General features: G+C 40.3%; 1 protein-coding gene across 26 annotated transcripts in view; it reads right to left on the bottom strand.

Moving 5' to 3' along the window:
- The window catches only part of adgrl2a (adhesion G protein-coupled receptor L2a), a 187771-nt gene that overhangs the window by 41161 nt on the left and 120927 nt on the right, over positions 1 to 25683 (bottom strand). For 25 of the 26 annotated variants that reach the window (XM_052074441.1, XM_052074442.1, XM_052074448.1 and 22 more), the window contains 3 exons: positions 24579 to 24792; positions 13214 to 13323; positions 1217 to 2017 (listed from right to left, as the gene is read on the bottom strand). In XM_052074441.1, the coding sequence (XP_051930401.1) occupies positions 1217 to 2017; positions 13214 to 13323; positions 24579 to 24792 (1125 nt within the window). Of the gene's footprint in view, positions 1 to 1216; positions 2018 to 6983; positions 8440 to 13213; positions 13324 to 24578; positions 24793 to 25683 lie in introns of those variants that run through there. The other variant, XM_052074453.1, reaches the window with a different exon arrangement.

Below are 25683 nucleotides of genomic sequence, written 5' to 3'. Positions count from 1 at the left end.
CTATTCCTGACTGGCAGCCATATTTTAACAATTTGATGGAGTAAATGACTACATTATAATTCCATCTGGCAGTACAGTATTGATTATTTAGTGAATTAAAATCTAACTTTTTTTTCCTCAACTCAACTGTATTTATTGAGCACTTTCAAACAGCTATCACTGCATACAAAGTGCTGTACATGGAGCAGCTAACATAGATACAACAATAAAGCAATACATCAGTAACAAAAGATGGTAGAAAGCACCAAAGTTTGACTCTAGGTTTCTCCAATGTTCTATTTTCTTAACCCAACATAATCCCCATTTTATACATAAACCCCCGCCTTGGCCTTGAGTTATGCAGTTCAGCCGGCTGAACCGATTTTGACTGTCCGACCCCTGCTCCTATCAAGCCAACGAGCAAACACCTTACACATTTCTGAGCCCAGTGATAATGTGTGGAGAAGTTGTTTGACCTCACTGACTACTAACTGACTGCAATGAGCAGTGCATGTGTTTAGGACCCAGGGCGTGAAGGGATTAGGTTCATTACTGGCATTATATTCTTAGTGTAGGGTCTATGAAGGCCCCTTTCATAGCTTCATGCCAGCTTGTTTAAAAGTTTCCAATGAGAACGGCTTGGTTGATATATTCCCCCTTTTGTGTCTCTTGAACCAAACCTTAAGTCCTTGTACTCTTTTGCAGCATATGAAAATATTTAATGGCCAGGAGGGACTTAGATTTCCAGCATCACTTGGGGAATGATCTAACATTGCCTCGGGCCAGGCTTTGCACCTGTCCGGGCATGTAGGTTTCCAGCGCCGTGAATATGCGTCCCTAACAAGAAAAAATAAAAAATAAAATCCGCTAGCAGCGGTCCCTTGAGCTTTTGGGACTACTCAGGGAATCTAAATCCCAAAGATACTGATTTGTTATGATACGGCGGCTAGCTTCAAGGTGTTTTTACCGCACACTCTTGGTTCCTACACATCAGTGTTTTTCTATCCTGAAAATGGTGGAAAAAAGAAAACAAAAACATATTATATTAGAAAAGTCCAGTGTTAAGAAAAAAAATAATTACCTCACAAACATAAATGCAACAACATACTGCAGCCAACAACTGATAAATCTCTGGAAATAAAATAACTGCACTTTTCAATGATGGTGCTTATGTCTCAAAACATCGACAATTACAGTTCAAGGTTCGATAAGTGAACAATAGTTGAAGCATTCTTACCATGTGCTGGATCCGGTGGCCCAAACTCCAGATTGTACCTCAGGATGTAGAAATTATTCCACACATAGAGCTGGTTATCTCGCGGATTATAATCCACAGATGCAATGTATTGATACTGGTTGGGAAAGTGGAGATCAACATATTCCCCACGGTTCTGCTTGGTATTATAGATGTAATCGATCATGCTCTTGCTGACTTCGCTTTCATTGTCCTCATAGGTGGAACGGACCACGTAGAGTACTCCGCAGGCCATGAAGGCATTGGAGGCTGAACGTTTGTCATAGGCCGTCTCCCACGTCGCCTCAAACCGTAGCGTGTAGGGGTTCAACTGGCTGATGACTATCATGCCATTGTTCTGCTCTGTCGCGTAGATCACCCAGAGGCCATTCTCATCTACGGCCAGGTCAATGTCTGTTTTACCACCCCACTTATAGGGTGATGTGTCATGGTAATTGGCATTGTTGATGATCGCTTCCCCGCTTTTGATTCGAGTTCGCAGATCAAACTTGACGATGTTGCGGGTACGTTCTTTGTTGAAAAACACGGCACCATCGTAGACCACAAATCCGGTCCCGTCCACCCGGTGCGGCAGCTTGTAGGTAACTGTTTGGCGGGCATTTTGGAAGTCATCCAGGGAGGAATATTCAATTAGAGTGTCTGTCCTATAAGGAGTCCAAGGCATGAAGTAGATCTTGTCAGCAGCTTGCAGTGGATCTTTGCACCAGGCGCCAGCTTGTTGCTCCGCTTCAAACTGAAAGGAGGGTTCCGCGACAGCTTTCAGAGTCCCGGGGCAAAGAAAAACTAGTAATAGAAGAAAGTACAATAAAAGGCAGACGGGTTAATAGGCCATCTAAAGCACCATACATGTAAGATCAAAATAAAATGCATGTTTTGTCTTATGAGCTGTCCACAGAGAATGAGGAAGGCAAACTCAAACGACGAAGCGCGACCACCAATTTTCACAAGCATTATAAGGATTTTGCTACTGTGGATAGCAAGGAATAAAAACCAGTTATCAAGCATAATATTTATGCATTTGCAATTATCTGAAACAAAAAAATGTATTTTGCCTGAGATTAACTGCAGGAGAGAAAACACAAATGAGGGCAACATAAAGGAAACGCAACATAAACAAAAACTCATGTAATTAAAAATAAAAAATACAGCCAAACTTAAGACGTAAAAGGTTACGAGAGAGCGACAGTCGACATAGTCTGGGAGGCAGACATGTGTGTGCCGAGATGCGTCTCACCTCTTGTACAGTAAAAACCTTCCGAGGCATGTCATTAGCAAGAGGTAAATGTCGCACCCATTTATAATGTGTGCGTGCGCGTGTGTGTGTGTATATATACTGTATATATAAAGTTCAGTAAAGGGTCTCTTGAGGTGTTTTGATTCGGGCTCTAAGGCATAAAAACCAACAAAGAACTGAACAGTGCATAGTCAAGTGAGAATAATGGGAGGAAGGTGAGAAAGAAGGGACCTTGGAGAAAGAAGGTGACGAAAGAAAGCAATCGCTTCACTCTTACCAAAGCATGCTATGGAAAATGACTTGGAAGCCAGGCAAATTGTCCTGAACTGCAAAAGCACCCAGGCAGAATGGGGAGGAAGAAACCTTTATGGAGTGAAGCCAATACGCCCCGAGTTACATCATTTGGCAGTGTGTGTGACCTGTGTTTTCTTTACAGTCATTCTTACTTCCCTTAGTGCACTGCACTGATGGTTCACATCGCATTTAGTGGACTCAGAGAAGATACAGTGAAACCTCTAAAGTCTATCCGCACACCGAGCAATGCAGTGGAAACTAACGAGTGTGCGGTTCGGGTTTTCATGAGAGTCCGATCGGCGGACGGAATTGGTGATGAATGACGCCATGTCACTAACTTAATACCCAATCAAAAAGGCACATGAGCTTTCAAGAGTCGGCAATTGAAATTGCTCGCGATTGTCCAATTCAGTTACGTTTGGCTGTGATGGTGAAGGTTGAGGTCATACTGTGTATCTAAGCAATGTTCTCATTCAACAGAATGAAAACTGAGTGTAGTGGTAATACACTGATATCTTACATCCTTGTAACCATAATTCCGATTAATTAACTCATGCTGCCGACTGAAAATATTTGGGTTTGACATCAAAAGTTCAGCTTGATTTTCAGAATTTACATCTCAATCAGATACACAACTTTGAAGACTTGGAGCGTGAACTTCCTCTTTGGGGATCAATATCGGGTTGTCTTTTTGTTTAGTTTTTTGCACCGGGGTTAACACGCTTCTATTTAGTAAGCAGCTTTATATGTGAGAACGCTCCGCAAAATTTACACCGCTGTAAGATATATGTGAACACCCCTTTTATCATTTGGCGTTTGCTCAAATATCTTTCGACTGTGTTCTTTTGATGGGTATTGCGTGAGTGTGAGAGTGTGTGTGTGTACGTGTGTTTACTCCCCTAGTTTCCTTGATAAGGGTACAGGGTTAACAAAGAAGCGGTCCCTAGCGCTGCATTCGGTCCACCGCTCGCCTATTAATGGCCTTTGGTCTGTTTCTCATTTTCAAAGATCAGGCAATATCAAATGTTCTAACGGTAGTTGTATCGCTCAATGAGCAGCCGATTCATCCATTCCATTTATTGTGTATGTGAGGCCGTGGGAGCAGGGGGTGCGCACGTGTCATTCTCCATGCATCGCCATGTCCTTTAGTAGCGTCAGCATGTGCAGATAAGGCCCCGGCGTCATTCGTTGTTCATGGAAATATGTTCATGTCTAGGTGACTCAGTCGTCATTACTCTGATGTTTACTTGATTCGAGTGAGCCATTTCACGTACTGCAGCCGGTGCGAGGACAGTTTTGTCACTGTGACTGACTGAAAGCAGAGCGTCAGGCTCAGTTGCGCGGGCACCATATTGTACATTTCCTTTGCTTGTGTGCGCCAATGACGAAGTGAGTGATGACGACCAAGTTTACAATATTGTGCCTTGTGAAGCATTAGCCATTTCATTGTTGCAATATAATGCTTTTTTATGTGATGTTTATTCGTGAAAGCTTTGTGAAATGATCGCTAAATCAGCTATAGTACTTCTACGACCTGAAGGGTTGCATTTTGTTTGGTAATTTATGGCGACATGGAAATGACATTGTTTTAGTTCTTTGTTTTGTTTTGTTTTTTGTTTTAATGAATACATTACAATTTGATAAAATACATTTTTTTAAGCTTGAGTTTGGACTCTTTGGGGCAAATTTCAGCTTGGCATTCTTGCCCTTCTTCCGAATGAGTAGTTTGTATCTTCAACTGTAGCATCTGCGTTTTTATTCATTTTCGTGACCTTCACTCCTGCCTCCTTTTTTTTTTAAATTTACACTTAATCAGGAATGTCAGTTGCTGCTTTTCAATAACGACCTGGCCAAGAGGCAGCATAAAGAGGTTAATGCCGTTGCACCAGACAGTTGTTTATGGGGCTGTCTTTATTGCTCTCATTTTTTTTTTCTGTCATCATCGGGTGCTGTTTTTCTCTGTCGACCCATTTGATGTATATGACTACACTCATGGCTTCATTTTTCTTCAGGGCATTTTAAATGGTTGTATTGTTGTGTTGTGTGGTTGTGTTATTTCAAAGGCTCTTTTTTTTACCTCTTCTCTTTCAACGAGTTTGTCTTTTCTTTCACACAGTGGGAGCCGCCTGTTCTTTATGCTGGTTACGCCTCTAAATATCTCCACAAGAAAAGGTAGCTCGATCCAAAGAAAATAAGCTGGCACACATGGACGCACGAGAGGAGGGTGGAAGACGGTCACCAAGTGCCCACTACACAGTCAACTTAATATCATCCGCAAGTGGAGATCTTACAGTTCTTTCTAAACATATTTGGCACTCTTTGATTTCCTGCATCCACCACATACTGGAGACCGTGCGGCTCTCCTGCGCTGAATGTAAAGTGAATGAGAGGAGCCATTTCGATTGGCCGGAGGGTAAGTTGGCTATGTTCACTTCCACAATGGCGGAAACGCTCCTGTCTAACTGGACCTGTCTACTAAAACTACCCAAAAAAAGAAATTTCCACCCGTGTGCACACTCTCGTGTGACTGTGAAATGTGGATGTGTTCATAATAAACCCATCACATTCAAACTCATGATAAATGGGAGTTAGCACCAACCCTGACACAAGTGCCATGAGCAAGCCGGGTACAGAAAATAAGTTCATCTGTTTTTTTCCTGGCATGTTTTTTGTTTTCTTGGAGAAGCCTGAATTATTTGGTCTTTCACTGATTGGAATTTGGAACTTTTCATCATTCCATCCACTTTGACTAAGGCCCCAGTGACAGCTACAGAAAAAGACTCAAGGCATGATGCTGCAACTACAAGTTATGTTGTTCTTTTGGTGATGAGCAATGTGTTTTTGCGCCAGAAACACCTTTTGGGAATCTGGCCAAAAAGTCCAAAAAGTTCTAAATCGGTTTCATCGGACCACATCGGACACATGTTCCCACCTGCGTTTTGGAGAGTTCAAGTTTTAGCAAAACGTAGGCAGGCTTCCATCTTGCCACCCTACTCTGTAACACAGAAACCGTTTGAAGAAGACGGGAGATTGCTGTCACATGTATCACACAGTGGGTTGCTGTCAGCCTCTTGGCAGCTTCCCTGACCAGTTTTACTCTCATCTTTTCATCCATTTTGGAGGGAGGCCCGGTTCTTGGTCATATCCCTGTTTGCGTGACTTGATGACTATATTGACTGTGTACCTTTCTCCTGACTGATACCACAACAGTAAGATACTTGTGATGCTGTGGAAGTCCTTTGTGGGTTTTGTTGATATGTTGTGCTGTAAGACGCGACTACACAAATGTCAGAAAGAATCTAATGGCTGAACTTCATTAGAGGTCAACCAGAGGGACTTTAAATGGTGACGGATGTGCGCATTTAACATGATTTTAAATCTGACTGGTTAATTTACAGCCGCATCCACAGTCATAAGAGGTTTTCTACAAAAACGTTACTTCGGTTGTTTATTTACTTCTCTCTCTAAAAGACTCTTTTTTTTTCCCAAGTGAGTGGTACAGGTCATAGTGACAATGGTGGGAAACATTTTGAAATGATTAATCTTATACTCGTGTTTTTTTTAATATCAAATAATGTGGCATTTAAAAATGTGTCTGTATGATTTTTATGTCTAGTTTAAGTAGCATTTGTCATACAAGTGAGAGGTGGACATGTAAATTATGCGCATCCTTTCACGGCACATGATTAACACAGCGACAAACGGGAAAACGGGAGGATGCATTTCCTTGAATTTTGTAGCAAGCAGCCCTGACTGTAATGCGTAAACAACCGACCAAATCCATGCCTAATACTGTATGTCAAAAAGGGTGTGGTGTCTAAAAAAGTCAACACAGAAAATATTTCAGTGTCATGTCTTATTTTTTTGTCAAATTATTGTCAAGTAATTGCTATTTGCTTCAGCCAAATTCAGTTGATCAGTTGTGACAGACATGTGACCAACCTTTGCCTCTTATTTACCATCACTGAGATACTTCTGTTGTGGTATCAACAGACAAATCCATGTTGACAGTAGGCCTAACCTAAAGGTGTCTCAAAAATCGATGTTTTTGTGACTTTGCGTTTCCTGATGTTTTTAGCTAAATTGATGAAATTCAAGGCGATTCAAATTTAGAGGTTGCACTGTAGTCCACAAGTTGATCGGAGGTACCACCACAAAAAGTTTACAACTCAATGCCACAAAACAAAAGTAGCTCTGGTTTGGATTGTGTCTGTCATTTACCTTTTTGCTCCACTTCTATTTTAAGCATTGGAAGAGAGAATGAAAAGGATGGGAGAGGGGGGGAAAAGAGATTAATATGTATTAACTTCCATCGTTACACATGGAGACACAGCTGACATATGGATAAGGATAGGTTGACCTAATTAGAGAAAACAGCAACATTTGAAAAATCCATTGCCATGGTCCTGTAGAAGGTGAAGATGTACATCAAACACTGTACATAATTCATAAATACAAAAAAAAGAACAGTGGTGGGTGGATTAATGTTGAATCGCGCAGTTTCTCATGCTCATATCTTGATAGTAGTTAAGCATGTTAAATTTAAATCATCTTGTCTGAACTGAAAATAAGTCAAATATTGTATTTAACTGTTGGATCAACTAACTATTAAAAAGAGTGGTCGCAATTAAAACACAAACACATTTGTTGGTCATATTTGTATAAACAGCCATTACTACTTCACAGACTTCACTACATGCTACGTATAATATGTGGAAAAATATCAGCCATCTAGTTGAATCTTGTGCCTCTGTGTTCATATACAAGAAACCATCGCACCAGAGGAAAACACAACTAATCTGAGAGGGAAGGAGTGATTTTTGAGGTGTCAATCATTTGTCACACAGTTACTGGCACCTACATCACAGCCAGACCCCTGCGGCATCCCAAAAAAGTAAGAGTTCAAAATTATAATATTTTCTGTTACAGTAACAGTTTACAAATAAAATGCTGGGATTATGTGAGGCTGCTACTACTACTATTGTGACGACAAAGGTCTAACCATAATCACCGGTTCAAGAATTATGACACATTGTGTTTGTTTTTTAAAACTGCAAATTTCTCCTTTAAATTGCAATTAACAGGCCTAATTGTGTTAAAATTCACGACCTGACTGCAGGCACTATGAAAAGAAAATCACTCCACCCATCAGTGTTCAGAAAAAATACAGGTACCACAAATGAAAACAAATATAGATTGACAGCTCCATCTTAAAGAAAATTGTAAATTGGTGTCATTTCAATGCTGAGCTAAATGCCAGGGAAAATAGCTCACTCAGGAAGCAGGTCGGTGGAAATTCCTGGAAGGCATAATCAATCAATTACAAAATTATCATTTGTATTTTCCATCCATGTTAATCCATCCATTTTGCATTTTTAACTTGACAGTTTCACGTGTGTGCGTGTGTGTCTGTTACCCCAGGAGATTCCAGAGAAGGAATATTAAAAATGAAATCTAGATATGTTCAATACATTTTAAATACATTATCACGTGTGTGTTCATTTTGTGTGCACACTCTACAATAACAATGTGCTGATATTGCCTTTTAACTGTATCAATAAGAATCAAATATCAAATTGGATATTAACATGGATCGTAAGTATTCAATTACAATGCATATCCTAAAAAAAATCAGGTGAAAGTCTAGGTCAGACTGCAAACAATTATTTTGCTGTACTATTCAGATGGTTTAATTTTGACAAACAGTGATAGGATCTCATGTCAACTTGGGATGGACATTTGACTTTTTCATTGATCAATCAAGAAAGAAAGTATCCATCAATTCATCTGCCAGGAGGAGCTGCCGTGAATGTGGAAATGGTGTCAGCTGGCATCATGAATGCAAACCAGTTCATCCATCAAGTGCATTCCAATTTGCTTTGTTTGCTTTAAGACAAAACTAATGAACAATCTGTTCCACAAAAATAAATAAATACATACATAAGTAGAGCAGACCGGTCAATTAATTATCTGATTCATCCCAAATATTAACGTCTTTGATCGAGCAAAAACTGGGATGAAAACGGTGATGTTTGATTTAAATTAAAAAAATATAAAAAAATCTTACAATGATTATTTCAATGTCAAGTGGAACATTGTGGCTGCATTGCTTGTTTATAAAATATAACTACTATAGGCATGGGGCAGTCTGTCAATACTTTTTTTTCTTTTGTATTTCATTGCAGCATTACTTCGGCGTAAAAGCAGTTGCATTTCGGATCACTGCATTTTTAGTCTGACATAGACTTTAAGAAATCCAAAGTCTCTTAAACTCATCGAGAAACAAAACCTCTTTGTGTCAAAATATGAAACTGGAGGCATTCTCAAAAATCTGCAATTCCATCATATGCTCATACTTTGACAAAAGAATCGTTTATTTTGTTTATTTTGGAAGATGAGATATGTGGCTCACCTACCACTTCATATTTTGACTTGGAGAGAAAGGCCTTAGTATTTGTGTTCGTACAAAATCAGTTAGCTCTCATTATTCAGGAGAAAACTGTGGTTCATAACCTGAAACACATACTACGATGTGGGAAAAGCAAAGCCAGCCAAATATCAGCGGTTGAAGTGAAAGAGGCCTCTTCAGCCACTTCAAACCAGTTTCAAAGAAGACAGAAAAATCTGAAAAGTGAAATACAGCAGATACATGACAGGAGAGCTTATAAGGTTAGTCTGAACTATATTGAGGAAATGACAAATCAGTGTAATCAGAAATCAGCGGATGGAAAGAGGGGATCTGGTTGCTATGGAGATTTCCTGCGGATTGGACAGGGGAAGGGAAGACAGTCAGTTACTTTTACTGAAGCAGCAGTGAAAGACGAGGCACTCCCCTCCCACATTGAGCCTTCAGTCCTAAACTGTTTCCACTAGCCACTGAAATAGCAAGAGAGTTATTTCTCCATATATCAACTTACAACTTACTGTGTATATATATATATACATACACATGATCGTAAAAATAACTTTCCTCAAGTATGAATTAAAATGAGCTATAATTACAAAGAATAGATGTATTAGAATTATAAAAAATACATCTATATCATTTGGCTAATAACTCCCAATAAAATATGTGGTATTTAGGTCTTTAACAAGTGATACAAAACAGTCTTATAAGCACTGAACGCCATAAAAGTCGATAGCAGTGCCATGCTTGCCATTTGAAAATTGCATGCCGAGTTCAGTTCTATGAACGATTTATCTCTGCTTTCATTTTGTCTGACTCAAGCAAGTACTAGAGCCAAATGAGAGGGTGACTCAGTGCCAGTTGAAGTAAAAATGTACGGAGGCAAGCGCTTCCTTGGCTGGAGGATAATGTTGCTGATGAGGGCACGCCATGAAAAAAAGTCATAAAGCCAAAGATGAAATGGTGGAAACATGCTGCAAAGGCCACTTGCAAATTTGAGAAAAATCCCCAAATTGCTTGTGTGATCATGCAAATTTTCAATTCGCTTCAGCTGGCCACACCAAAAACAACCATTTCCAACATTTGTGCAGACCAGCATTTCATCGGCGATAGCTTTTGAGGGACTGTTGGTTCTAGAGCAGAAATGAGGGCACTGTCTGCAGGCCCGTTGTTGATCAGCTTAATGGGGATTTAATATGTTGTCTTGTAAATCAACTTCTCAAGTCTTGTATCCCAGCAAATCCAGGGAACCCTAAGCCTCTGAGCCACTGTAATGTTTTAATCACAAATCTCGATATTTGGCATGTGCTCTGCCTTGTCTGCAAACAGCAGGGAACTGTATGCTACTAGATCCCTTTTACGCCAACGTCATCGGATCTTTCACTTGCTCTCGGATCTAAATGCAGCAAATCATACTTGTCTTTGTCTAATCTGACAACAACAAAAACTAAATGAAAAATCACTGCAACAAAAAGGCAGTGCAATTTCTCAAATTAAACACAATTCAGCTGACAGTGTGTTATTGCTGTTTTTCTATAAGAGGTTATCCAAAATAAAATGTGCAACTTTAATGATGAATATAAAAACTGGGATGTGTTAGAATAAATTATCTTTATCGTTAAAGTTAAAAGTATTTTGATATTTTAATATTAAGGCCGATACAGTGATCCCTCGCTATTTCGTGGTTCGTTTATTGCGGCCTCGGCGCATCGCGGATTTTTTCAAACATATTCATTGAAAAAATAAAAATAAAAAATAGCGAAAATGCCGCAAAAAGTTCCCAAAAGGTCCCCGAGAGGCAGTGCAAGTCAGTAAAACCACAGTGTGTCACATAGAGCAACATATACAGTACTACATGTATGTGTTTACTGTATTTCATTATTCATACACTAAACTAACTTATGCATGTTTAAATATATTAGTATATAGCATTAAGTAATGTTAATTACTACAAACATGCATGTATACCATTAAATTTGGCCTTATTTATACTCATTCACATGTACATATACCTATACGGGGGGTTCGCTACTTCGCGGATTTTCGTCTATCGCGGGTGGTTTCGGTACCCATTAACCGTGATAAACGAGGGATTACTGTATTTTTAAACATGTATGAGAGTTCTAAAAAAACAAAAAAAAAGACAAAAAATGTTATGGTTCCTCTAAAGTCAATGAATATGTTAATACGGCATCAAACTAAACTTGTTTAATCCATTTATCTGAACAAATTGGAGGAATACCAGTGTCCCAGAACGGACTTTGTTCGAACTTCGTAGTTTATCTCTAATGTCCCAAAAAATTTCAGATTAGCCATTTACTGATTAGGAAAAGCGTAAGACATGGTCGGTCCATTAAGGTCCAATTAGATCGACAAGCACCAAAAAAAACAAAAAACTCAGAGCTGGTGTCTCACAATGATGAGAGAGAAATGTGGGGAAAAAAATATTTTCATTTCAAGTGAAGTAGTGCTTGTGTGTGTGTGTGTGTGCGCGCGTGCACTTGGGAGACAGAGGATTGGTTTGAGGAGAGCAACAAAACAAGTTACATTTTACAAAACACGAGTCGACTCGAGTGGGAAAAGCCGGGCCTGTGCGGATAGGTTGGGGGTGGTCACACTGGGAGCACATTAAACACTTACCGGGACAGTTGCGATAGGACACATTCTGTGTTCTTGCTCCTATTCTGGTTGGGCATGGACCTTTGAGAGGCAAACACATGGCGCTACAGACATGCACAGACTGCAACTGCTGAGAATGAAACGCTTCCTCTTTGGTTTCAACTTTGTCACGATATATCTCGGCTTTGGTTATTTAGAAGTGTGTCTTTGTCCACTTAGTAAGTAAGAAAGAGATCTAAGGAAATAGCGGGCGGAGGAGAGTGTGCCATATGGCAAATCCCTTTGTGTCAGCAGAAGGTGGCACGGTACAGTATATGATCAATATGTGATAATGAGGCAAGTGAGGAATGCCGTACGTGTTTAGATGTCAACATCTAGCACACAATACTCGTTATTGCTTACTCTTTTTAACAATAAGCCTTTCAAGCCTTGGAGAGGTTGACCTTTAAGTTGTCAAGGTGTACTCCCCCTAATGATGTTCACCGGTGCAACCTGAATCCACACTAATGGGCATATTTGACACTAATAAAACATGAACAATGCTCGCCTTGTAGGATAAAGAGATATTTGCATAACAAAATGTGAATGAGAGGAAGAATGAAGAGTCACCAAATATCATCTTCTCATCATTTCCCCTTAAATTATTCCAGTTCCACCTGATTAGCTTGTCTGGCAATTCATGTAAATTTCCGTCGTTAATCAGGTTGTAAAGGTTACTTGGGGGAATACTCCTCACAAACTGCAAATGAACATGGCAGCTCAAAGGACAAAAGGGGATTTTTAATGCAAAGGGCAATCTGAATTTTGTTTGGGATCTGAATGGCAATGAATATTTTACAACTAGAGAGGGAAAAAAATGCTGACGATACCTCCTCATCGAAAAGATTATCTTGCTGACTTATGAGTACAGCCTTTCTGGTCTCTTACATAATGAAACATCTGTTAGCATGCCTCCACACCTGTTTTATTGACGAATATTAAGCCATCAAGGTGAGCTGTGCTTTTGCCTGACAGACTTCTTCACGCTAGAGTAATGAAACACTCTCTTGCCATTATGGAGAGTCAGCATGACTTCCTCCACCTTCCCCTCTGTTCTGCTAACTCATAACCCGGCTCGTCGGACTGCTGAAAACACGGTGAGCACATCAATAATACAAGCGAGTACAGAGAAGATCCAAAATGTCTTACGGGTCATATATCATGAAAAGTTTATGGCATGACTGAGGTGGAAGAAGAGCCAGAGGAAAAGGGCGCTGAAAGGCCGACAAAGACAGCGGACGATACGGACAAGGTGAGAGCAAGAAATGGGACGGTGATGTGTCATGAAGCTGAGAAAGAAAATAAGGACAAGAGCGCTGGTGTAGTGGTGGGATGGAGGGTGACTTTTCAATTCATGAACGTGGGGTGAGAGTGGGATCATACTTACTGTAGGGCACACACTCATACTGGACCTCCAGATACTTGTATGTCCCCGGACAGGGGTCTGGGAAGACATCTGAACCCGTGATCACGATACACTGCGTCCGATTGTTGCATCTGTGAGGACAAATACAGCATATGAAGAATTAAGCAGCAAGTACTATACATACATCTCACACTATACATACATCTCAAACGACAATAAGCATTGAAACGTCTATTCTGTAGAAATATCACACTACCAGCAAAGGGCTTATTCGTTGGGACTCTGGTATAAAGGATCTTAACAGAATAGAACTTGGGTTGAAGTCAACTTTGTAGAATATTACTTGGGTGGATGCCTTAAACTATCTTACGTTTGGTTATTTAATTATCAAAAGGAATGTTCTGATTTTAAAAGTACTTCAATAGTGGTACTCGAAAAAGCAACTCTTTATTTTTGTATTCACTTGAAATGTATTTTTCATTTCTTTGTGTAATTCAAGTTCAGTTGTTAAAGAACTGTGAGTTGGCTCAAGAGCAAAGTTATAACATGATGATTGACTACGCGTAGGGAGCAAGATTGCACACTAGTTGGAAAAAATAAAATAAAAATGAAGCAATGTAAACCACTACATGAGCAATGAGTGTAATTTTTGGGGCATATGTATGTTGGTATACACATTTCTACCTTTTTTGTAGGAGGCTGATATGGCGATAATTGCCTCAATAACCCCAGGAAGTCATATTTAGTACTGAGGGGATGCAAAATTCTATTGACAGTGAACATTCTCGATCAATAATTCTGCTCTGCTGATTTAGCAGGGACATAATTGTATCTTCTCCTGCACATCAATAAAAAAGTCTATTATAGGTTGCCTTGTATTGTGTTTTCCCCCCATTTTACTGAGCTGCAGCAGTCATTACTGCTCTCTGTCCAAATGTTGCTAATATAATATTAGGAAGTGTATTGGAACAGAAGTAAGTCGGTTGCAGTAAAGCACTGAGGAAGGAGCGGATGCTGCTGTATTTTTACAGGTTTACAACCTTAAGGGTGCAAGTCTGATTTTATTGATGCAAGAAGAATATTATATCTATGACAAGAAATGAAATTATGTTTTTTTAAATTATTATTATTATTTGGTTTCACTGCATTTTCACACCTTCCTGCACTTATTTGTGACAGAAAAATTCAAATGGGCATATTGTTATTCTTAGAGCCAATGTATAATATCACAAGATATAGCAGTACATTATTTCTTTAGTCTCTGCCTTCGCATGTGTGCACCTTTCACTTCATTTTTGAATACCACGTCATATCACTAACTTTTATTATTGTTTTGTTGGGATATGAGCAAACGTGTTTCATGAATTCATTTCATTCTCAATCTATTAAAAAAAAAGTGCTTAATATGCCACGACTGCACTGGCACTTGCTATATATACATTAGATGGTCAATTTGACAACCCTGCCAGCTTTGCTTATGCCTTGATACACACAGGAGCAATGTGAATTACGGTGTTTATCTGGCACATTCCAATGGGAGCAGGAAATTAATATCTAGTTTAGTTTAGGCTTCTGTAACTGAATGATAACCAACAATAAAAATGGTGGCAATAATGAGCCTTGCCGAGCCAGTGGCATTTGTATTAAACAAGAGAATACAAGCAGGAGGGACTGGCAAAAAAATGGCAAAAAACACTCCCCATTTCTTGTGAAACAATGTTGACGTATGTGCTGATAGCTTTCTGATGTATTGGCCTCATTTTGGATCTTTGGAGCCAGGCGTCCGGATCTATGGGATTGAGGGACTGTGCTTGTCTCATCTGTGAAATCTTGGGCTTCTCCTGAGACCGATTGAATAAGGCTTAATGACTTCTATGCATAGTTCGAGGCCTCCATTGGAGATCACGCATGTAATTGAAATTCTTGGCCTAAAAAGTTCACTATTTCAGCCTGCCAGGGCCCAGTTCTCAAAGTGCACTCTAATTAAATACATGTACAGTATTATTTCTGTGACTCTCTTTTGATTGTCTGAGGTTATCTTCTAATTAACAACTGCATAATGAATAGTGGTGTTATTCATTTTTAATGAATAATTTTGTAGTAGATGTGTACTTCTTGGTTTAATTGTTAGTATTGTTTCGGCAACAATTACACATTCCTCCCGGTGACCACGGCAGCCCCGTTTCGGGCCACCGTCGATAAAACAGGTTGACCGTGATCCAACGCCAGGGCACGGAATGGGCAAACATGACAGGTAGTAACTGTCGTGGATGCCCAGTGATATGTATGAGTCTCAAAACATTTGCCATGGCAGTCACTATGCGGATGACAAACCCAGTGGGCCGCAATAAAACGTAATGAAACCGGGGTGAACACAAGTAAACATGATGTAATAGGGTGTGTGTCCAAACTTGAAGGTTTTGCTGAGTGTACTTTCCGTCAATTTCTGGTCCAGCGTCTCGGCTTCTCGGCAAGTTTAAAGCTGAGCGATACACTTGACGTAAAATCCAATCCATTTATCCTCACAAGTTGTGCCGGAGCCTAACCCAGCTGTCTTTAGGCAGTAGGCAGGGCACACTCCAAAGTGTTTGCCAGCCAATCGCAGGGCACACATTGGCAAACAACCATCAACACTTACAATCACATCTAGGGACAATTTGGAGTGTTCTATTAACCTGCTATACGTGTTTTTGGAATGTGGGAGGAAACCGGATTACCCGGAGAAAACCCAAGCAAGCATGTGAATAACATGCACAAACACCCTGCTTCCTCGGTACTGCGAGGCAGATGTGCTAACCACTCAACTACCGTACCACAAAACAGATAAACCGTATTTTCCACACTATAAGGGAGACCTAAAAGCGATCAATTTTCACAAAAGCCGACAGTGTGCCTTATAATCCAGTGCATCTTATATATGGATCAAAATTCTGTTATCTTGGACGTGGTGCTTTCAATGTTCTGGAAGGCGCTTTGAGAGAGCTGCAGCGGTTGTGATAGCTCTATTTAAATAAAGCTGTATTGAATTGTATTGTATTGTATTCCCTTTAGTGTAACTCCATCTAGTGGATGCATGACACAACCACAGCTTCTGTAGATTGTATTTAATTATTTCATGCACTTTATACCTTATAGCGCCTTAGAGTGCGGAAAATACGGTAAGCAAATACATATTTTCAAACTACGGTACGTCAAGAAGCAAACGAAGAAAAACATCAACGCAGGTGAAGATTAACACATCCATTCCACAAACGTTGGTTGACCTTAACGTGAAATGAGTCCAAAGGTTAAGCTAGCGGGGCATCACATGTTGAAACATAAATCAGGGTTGACCTTTCAAAATGGAGCTGTGACAAACTGAATTGAACAGAGGTGAATTGGAGTAAACATCGGTCAATTCATTCTTGATGTAAGCATTTCTGAGCAAAGCTGCAAGAAAATCTATTAATCACTTTCACGTGCACTTGCCATGCCCTACGATGGCTTCTACAGTGGTCATACTGTACGTCGGTCACACTGTTGTGACAGGTATAGAATGCATGCTTCTCCTAGGGAAGCTTTTAACCTAGCAATGTTTGTTGGTGCATCTAAGTGTGTTTAGTTTTTGTTTTTTTGCAATCATGTAAAAAGGCATGTGTTTGAAATGTGTGGCACTCAGCCGTCACACAAACATTGATATTAAGGATTTTATTTTGCCCTGAGTTTGTATTTTTTTCCGACTGAAAAGAAGGATTGCTTTCATGGAACAGTGTAACAAATAAATGTTATTTTTTTTCTGTATAACCGCATAAAATGATATGTAGTCATCATCATAGCATTCGACCTGTTTTTATAGAAGGTGAATGTCAAGTGCGAAAAGTAGACATAACCCTTGTGTGCTCCAAATTAAAAAGGCCTTAAGTTACTCATTTTACAATTTTTGTAATGATGTATTTTGTGTTATAAAAACATTCTTTTTTTTTTCAAACACTCAAAATGTTCAGAGGCATCTGTGCTATTCATACATATATAGTTTTTATTAGTTCTTTGGGATCTTTTATTCTTTATTTTTTTCAAAAGGGAAAAAAAAAATGTGTCTGGAGGTCCCAACCAAGCCCTACTAACAATCCCGACCGGACGTGTTCATGTAAAATGCATTGGTTTGAAGCCTCCTGCAAAAAGGCAAACTCATTTGCGATCCTCTGACGCCACATAAAGTTGCAAAATTGGAATGACCTCAACCAACAATGTGGCATGCATACGTCTGTCAAGCGAAAACAAAGCGATTGACGTAAAAATCGCGTGAAATGCATGTATACACATTAGGTTTACGATACATTCAAAAATATGAATTATAATGGGTGCCTATGGTGCAAAATATGTAAATTGTAAAGATTGAGGTATCAAAATGTTTTTTTATTATTGCTGCAATGCCAGAGAATTATCAGCCGGTGACGTCATGAAATTTAGGCCATTTTAGAACCCCTCCATAAGTTTAAGCTCTCGTATTTTTCTGAATGCCTTTGATTCAAAGACATCATTTTACATTTATCGCAAGCGGTGCACTACGAGAGTTAAATGCACAACTTTTCCTTTGTTTAAAAAAATAAACCCAAATGGTCACTCTCATCGGACAATTTAAAGCAGTTCATTCGATTCATCTGCAGCTTCTCATGTGATGCAGTGATTTTGGATACGGATAAGATGCACCTTAATCGGTGAATCTCAGAGGAGTTTCTTTGCCTCTGCCCAATTTTCCATCCATCAAAAGTCGATAAGATCCTAAGAGGCCATTTGGAAGTCGTGAAGTAAGCAGCGATGAATAAAAAACATTGCAGTGCAGCAATATGAGAGAGAGGCTCACGTGAGCACAGAAAATGAAACACAGAAAATGGCACAGCCTACTTCCCGGTGCTTGCCGTTTGAATTTCAATCAAATTACCGTCTCTTCAACTCAAAGTGACCTGTCTCGCTTCATTTCAACTGAAATGCTGAGGAGGTTGAAGGCATAATTATCAAAGCAGAGATCTCTCTCTCAAGGGGCTGTCCTGTTGATCGGAGCCAGGTCATTGAAAAATAAAACCATCTGTAGGACCACAGAATGGTAGCAAAAAAAAAAAAAAAACAATTCATTGCAAGCAGGATAATGGTATATGGTCAGACTTTTATGTAAAGCTGTGGACAAATAATATTGCAGGAAACAGTCATTTAGAATTTAACCATTAGCATCCTTCTTCCAACAAAGGCTTGACTTGATATTCCGGAAACATGAACTACTGTCATGTGCTTATCTTTTGATTTAGGAATAATGAGCACAATAGTGATGTGTTCTTATAGGCATTAGAAATTTAACTCATAAGAATCCCTGCGAAAGAAGCAGGAGCAGTTTCATGGCCCATGGACTTTAGAGCGCCCCTCTGCAACAGACCATGTGGATGGAAATGTTTAGCTGCTGTGCTTTAAATAAAACTCTTGCCGTGCATACGCGGGAGACAAACAAGGCAATCCACTGTCAGACAGCAAAAATGGAGCTCTTTGGAGACCCGTGCAAGCACTGATAAAAATAGTGTGAACACTATCATTTTGGCTTTCCCAACTTACACTGATTGACGAGAGTAAAAAGAAAACATTGATGATTACACCTTGGATTTGTTGTGCTGGGTTCCCAGACTTTTTTTTGTACCGCGTGTGTGCAGGTTTGTTTACAAACGTATCCTATCATTAAATATATCAGTATAATTAAAAGACAAATACTTCATTATTGTATGTTCCTTTTCATGATAACTATTAATGATTTTCATGTCAGTCCAGGGCGTGTTGGTCTCCCCCACACTGGTGAGTTTCACCTCGTCCATAAGAGTGCTATCAGCATTGATCAGTTATGTGACTGATTCACTCCTTGCAAAAATGATGACCTGCTGGCATGCCGCGACTGGGCCGTGTTTCAGTGCAGTGATCAATGTCCTTGCTATTGAATACTTGCAGTGAAGCTCATTATTAGAAAAAAAAATCTATCAATGTAAAACTATTCAGAGATCAGTTCTGCTAGATTCACCTTCCATATTGTGTGTGGCAAGAACCTACTTAGGATGTATAACCTTTAATACTCTGCAGAACTTTCAAATCCACACAGCTCTAAAATGTATCTGCAGAGCCATTTAGTGATGAGACGCTAAAGATATCTTCCCATTTCTTATGGGAACTTGTCTTGCCCTAATTGTGTTCTCATCATCTGATTAGAGGTGATTAGATTTCCCCATCCTTGTACTGGGACTCTTGTAAGAGTTGCACGGAGAGATATTTCAAAGGAACCAGTGGGACTCAATTCAGACCTGTCTTTAGGCTCTGTTCACACTCATCAGGCTTGGGTCATTTTAAAACAAACTCCAGTGTGATTGCTCTGGTGAAATGTGAAAACTACCATGCGAATCCGTGTGGGTAGCATGCAAGCGAACTCTGGTATGGTTTCATGTAATCCCAGTGCAGAGTGAACACAAAACGTAATTGAAAACAACATGCATTGTTGCTCAAACGTTAAAGGTTTTATCTCAATCTCATTATGCCGGGTACGAGAATTCACCCCCCCCCAAAAAAATTTCTCTCTCTCTCTCTCTCTATATATATATATATATATATATATATATATATATATATAGATATATAGATATATAGATATATAGATATATAGATATATAGATATAGATAGATAGATAGATAGATAGATAGATAGATAGATAGATAGATAGATAGATAGATAGATAGATAGATAGATAGATAGATAGATAGATAGATAGATAGATAGATATAGAGAGAGAGAGAGAGAGAGAGAGAGAGAGAGAGAGAGAGAGAGAGAGAGAGAGAGAGAGAGAGAGAGAGAGAGAGAGAGAGACTAGAGAGGGCTGGCCTGAAGGACAGCACAGAGGCACTCATCCTGGCTGCTCAGGAACAGGCATTGAGCACCAGAGCCATCGAGGCCCAGATATACCACACCAGACAAGACCCAAGGTGTAGGTTGTGCAAAGAGGCACCTGAGACGATCCAACACATAACTGCAGGGTGTAAGATGCTGGCAGGGAAAGCCTACATGGAACGCCATAACCAGGTTGCTGGCATAGTCTACCGAAACATCTGTGCGGAGTATGGACTGGAAACCCCAAGGTCAAAATGGGAAACACCTCCGAAGGTGGTGGAGAATGACAGAGCGAAGATCCTGTGGGACTTCCAGATCCAGACTGACAAGATGGTAATGGCGAACCAACCAGATATCGTGATCATAGATAAAGGGCAGAGGAAAGCCGTTGTAGTGGATGTAGCGGTCCCAAGTGATGGAAACATCAGAAAGAAGGAACATGAGAAACTCGAGAAATACCAAGGGCTCAGAGAGGAGCTGGAGAGAGCCTGGAAGGTAAAGGTGACGGTCGTGCCTGTGGTGGTCGGAGCACTCGGGGCAGTGACCCCCAAACTAGATGAGTGGTTGCAACAGATCCCTGGAACAACATCGGACATCTCAGTCCAGAAATGTGCAGTGCTGGGAACAGCAAGGATACTGCGCAGAACCCTCAAGCTTCCTGGCCTCTGGTAGAGGACCCGAGCTGAATGAGGGACGGACACCACCCAAGGGGTGAGATGAGGATTTTTTTTTTTTTTAATATAGTACCGGTATATAAAAAATGCATTTAAACTGCAAATGGAGTGTATAGATGTGTTCTCCTCGGTTCAAAAAGCTCACTTACTGATGGCAAAGAATGAAAATGGCTAATTCACTATTCATTCATCCATTTTCTAATCCGCTTATCCTTACAAAGGTCGCGGGTGTCCTGGAGCCTATCCCAGCTGTCTTAGGGTCGTAGGCGGGGTACACCCTGAATTGGTTGCCAGCCAATCGCAGGGCATACACAGATGTCACAATGAGACAATTTAGAGGGTTCCATTGACCTGCCATGCATAATTTTGGAATGTGGGAGAAAAACGGATTACCCGGAGAAAATCCACACAGGTGCAGGGAGAACATGCGAACTCTACACAGGAAGGCTAGAGCTGGAATCGAACCCTGCACCTCTGCATTGTAAGGCGGATGTGCAAACCAGTCGACCACTGGGCCTCCAATCATTCACTATTGTGGAATGAAAAGCAACTACAGCTCAAGAAATTGAGGCTACATTTGCAATCGTCTCTTGTGAAATGGAGCGTGCATCCCCAAACGCAATTTTCTATTTTTTAAGATCATTTTATTTTCAATAATGGATGTGCAGTGTTACGGATTGTTGTCAACTGCACACACCAACACTTCTTTCAAATAGTCAATTCGTAAATATACACACTATTTTAATAATATTACTAATCATAACAATACTCAAAGTAAGGCCCAGCTTTGCATATACCATATTAATTATTTTAAATGGTACCCTCGTGCAGCATATGCGAGGGTTGCGTCGAGATTATCAGGCACCTGAGTCCACTAATTGCTTGCAGGTGAACGTTCTAATTGAGCCACAGCACTCCTAAGGCTATTTTCAGTCAATCATTGCGCTCATGAAGCCAGTATGCCGACCAATATGAGCAGCGAAATGATTTATCAAACATGGCCAAGCCTCATTCCAGTTCTCCTCACTTCCCCAAAACATTTTAGTGTGGAACGTGGATACATGAACACAGATTTCCACAGGGGTGCAAATCCTCTGCCGCCTGCTTGAATTAATATGTTAAGATGAATATTTTTCATAATGCTGGTTGGTTGAAAATATTCTACACCGTGACTTTGCGGCAAGGATTCAATTTTCAATCTGTTGCTAATCTGTCGTTATTCCCTTAGTTAGTTACACTTGACATTTTAGGTTATGTGTCAACCAACCAATAAATCAAAATTCAGTTGTGGATCTCACTGGGCTGTTTTAATAATGCCATCAATGCTGCTTTTAGATCCCCAGCATTGGATTAAGAAAAAAAATGTAATGAATAACAGCAAAGACTCTTCCCTGATGAAATATCTTGCAAGAGCTTGCACACGCTCAAGTCATGTCTGAAATGTGATATTGATGGAATTTAGTGCCATTGATTTTTGGGCAATGTACTGGGATTTGATACGAAGTTCTCTGAGGTTCTTTCTGCAGTTTCCCAAAAGAGAATAAACTTAGCAATCGTGCAGTGGGACTTAAACACTGAAAATAACTTGAACATTACTAAGGCCTCTGGCACTCTCAGAAGTGCGTACAACCTGATCCAGTCTTTTAAAGGTAAGGGCCGAAAATACTGTTCCACTGTTGTTTCACAGGCAGCTCCTGCTGGGCAGTATTTGTGCTTGCGTGTTTGCTATTTTCTTGTGCGGAGCGAGTTTGAGCTTTGCGTAATGTGCAGGGCCACAAGCAGAGAGCAGACAGGCTATACCCTTTCAAGACAGACAATGTGAGTCAGCTATTTGACTTTATCAAACAGGACTTGACAATAAGCCGCTTGCATATGAGGGCTCTGAGGTTTTATTTCAGGGTTTTGCGTCTTTTTCATTTCCCAAAGCGGCTGACCAAAGTTGCTGATGTTGTTTTACCATCCAGTCCCTCTCTGTGGCATTCATATGCCATTCTATCCATTGTGCTTTGCCTCTGATGGCATCCAAGTGTGACAACTGCTCTCATGTTTGAGGGATCACATTTATGGCGATGGCAAAGGAACCTGACTGGAGGAGCATGTGAACGCATGTGAAGTCTTCCACAGTCAGTCATCTGCTTTGCACATCCACAATATGGACAGCCTCGCGAAAATACGGAGAGGAAGTGAAGAGTTGGCGTTCTCTGGTGTATCTTTGCCTGGGTTGTGCTCACGGCTTTCAAGTTATTTCACGCATAACTTCTTCATGCTTCCTGCGACGGGACACAGCCATGCTAGAAACCAATCAACAACCTCTCCAAACTTAATTTGGTTGAACAAAATATTACTAAGTCTCAATAAAAGCTGCAGTGGATTGAAATAATTAAGCTGGGCTTCAAACTATTATTTATTATTGTAGGATTTCAGTTAAATAATCGAGTGTTAGCTTGTCTGTGGAACTTTTTGCATGTTATTTGCCCTCTCTGTTTAGATCATTGATAGCAAACTCAAACATTTTTTGACGAATAGTCAATAGGTGAGCCTAATTAAAAGTAAATTGCTTCAAGGAGGTTGTGACGCATTGTAAACCGAGTCACGGTTCTCATGTCGTACTGGTATGTAGAATGACCTTTCTGCTGATGAAAATGTGAAATTGTCCAATAACTTGCCAAAGGAATGTAAACACTTCAAGAACACATCAACACTGTAATGCTACACAACGCCATCTCCAAAATAGGTGGACTTTCTGACTGACCAATTCAAAGAATAACCATCACTTCTGAAGTAAAATAAATTGGTTGCAAGACAATGCGCTATCCCACATTGTTTTTGAAGCTTAAGCTGCTATTTGTCTAGGGCGTTTAAAGAACTGGCCACCATCGTCCCCTGATCAAAACCCTATCGAGAACCCGTGGAACATCTTGAAAAGAAAGATCTGTCACACCATAGCTTTAAACAAATTTAAATTTGTTGAAGCAAACCTTTAATCTACATTGTAAACAAAATAATGGCAAGCATAAAAAGTACCAAAAAAAAACCTTACATATCGTAGTGCTTTGGTAAATGCATATGCCTTTAAGAGGCGGGGCCTGATAAGGTGGTGTATGACACTGAGTGAGAGTTGTGGCCACCCGCAGCGTCTGTGTGAGTGTGCTCATTGCGTTTGTGTTTTACTGTTTTCCAGGTGTTTAATATGCGACTGCAAAATTTATTGACCCCCCCCCCAATATAAATTATCCCACTAAGTGGTGAAGTTTTGGGAGTGTTTGCAAACGTAGTTAAGTTTGCAACCCTTCGCAATGACGTTTGCCAGACATTCACAAACAATTTTAACGGCCGCAAAGAGTTTTTCTTGTTACCCGCTCAGTGGGACACGGGCTTACTGTGTATAGGCTATTAAGAAAAAGAAGAACTGCATTTGTGAAATTATGTAACATTAATTATGATGGGTAATATATATTCATAATCATCATCAGCTTTCACTTTGGGCTTTGCCTCAGTATGCTGTATTTGTAAAATTTTCCTTGCCTGTTCTTGCTGTTGGGATAGGACTGGCTATTTTATTTTTGTCCGCACGCTACAGCAAAACTGAGTTAATCTATTTTTGATGGAGTCGATCAATCGTCAGGCAAGCATGTTAAAGATTTTCCTCCAAAGGCGAGAGAAGCGGTGGGAGTTTAAAAATAAATAAAAATAATAAAATAAAAAAAGGGAAGCCAAGAGGGGCAAAACACAAAATAGAAACATTTGACAGCAATCCAGAGCGGATTGCTGTGGGGGGGATTCCACATAAACATTTAACACAGACTGTAAGGAGCAAGTATACCTCTGTGACATGATCTTGTATGCTTCTGGAAGATAGCAGTTGATGTTCTCCATCTGAAAAGGGTCGGCGTCGCAGATCTTGTCATCTGTTCGCCCGTAGTTGGCGCTTTCGATTGTTATGACATCACTTCCTGGACAGCGCAGATCGATGGGGTAACCCTCACAAGACAGCTCTCTCCGTACTAAGCCAAATGGCAGGGCAGCCCGACTGAACCCTGAGGGAGTGGAAAGAGAGCTTTATCAGCGGGAATCAATGTGGAGCGGGATCGGACCGACATTGAGAAACACCATACAATATGGAAGAGATGGATGTGAACAAAGAAAACATCTTTGAACCATTTACTTGTTTTCTGATGGAATGTGTAGGCTAAAAAGTCATACGACTTCCTCCAATATGGTCAATGAGCAAATACATATAAAGAGAACAACAGCACAGCCTTCAAATTATATTTACCGTATTTTCACGACTATTCGACGCATCGTACTAATGGCCGCAGTCTCATTAATGCGTGACATTTCTGTATTTTACACATACACAGGACGCATCATACTAATGGCCGCAGTTTTACAGTGGTAAAACATACGCCAGCTTAAACATACGGCATGCATGCGCGCACTCTAACACGTTAGCTTGAAGCATACGGTAGCATGCCAAGACATACAGATAAGATAAAAACACGTTTTTTAAAAAGGCATCGAAAGCAGAACTGAGTTTGGGTGTATTTTATTTAGCCATCGTACAATGTTCTCACGTTTTTCGATCAATCATCACCCAGAAATCCATCAAAGTCCTCATCCTCTGTATCAGAAGCAGAGGACTGCACATCTCAGTTGTCATTGAATGCATCACATGCTAGTGTGAGTTGCTACGCATTGCCGAGCGGAAAGAAGGAGTAGCAACAGCAAAGTCAACATTTCTCTCGTGTGAAGCTTTCCCACATTTGAAAGTAAAGAACAGAGCGAAACATGGTGGCAGCGCGTGTGTGTGTAGAAAGAATTGAACAATTGTGCAAGTACCGTAATCCATCAAAAACGCCGCGTTCCCTCTCGTTGTTGCGTATTGTGGCGTAACTCGCCCAGCGCTGCCTCTCACTCTTTGTAAAGTT

This window comes from Hippocampus zosterae, chromosome 8, assembly GCF_025434085.1.
Source record: "Hippocampus zosterae strain Florida chromosome 8, ASM2543408v3, whole genome shotgun sequence".
Taxonomy (NCBI): Eukaryota; Metazoa; Chordata; class Actinopteri; order Syngnathiformes; family Syngnathidae; genus Hippocampus; species Hippocampus zosterae.
The sequence above is the reverse complement of the archived record's forward strand: the minus strand, read 5'-3'. Positions and strand labels throughout refer to the sequence as shown.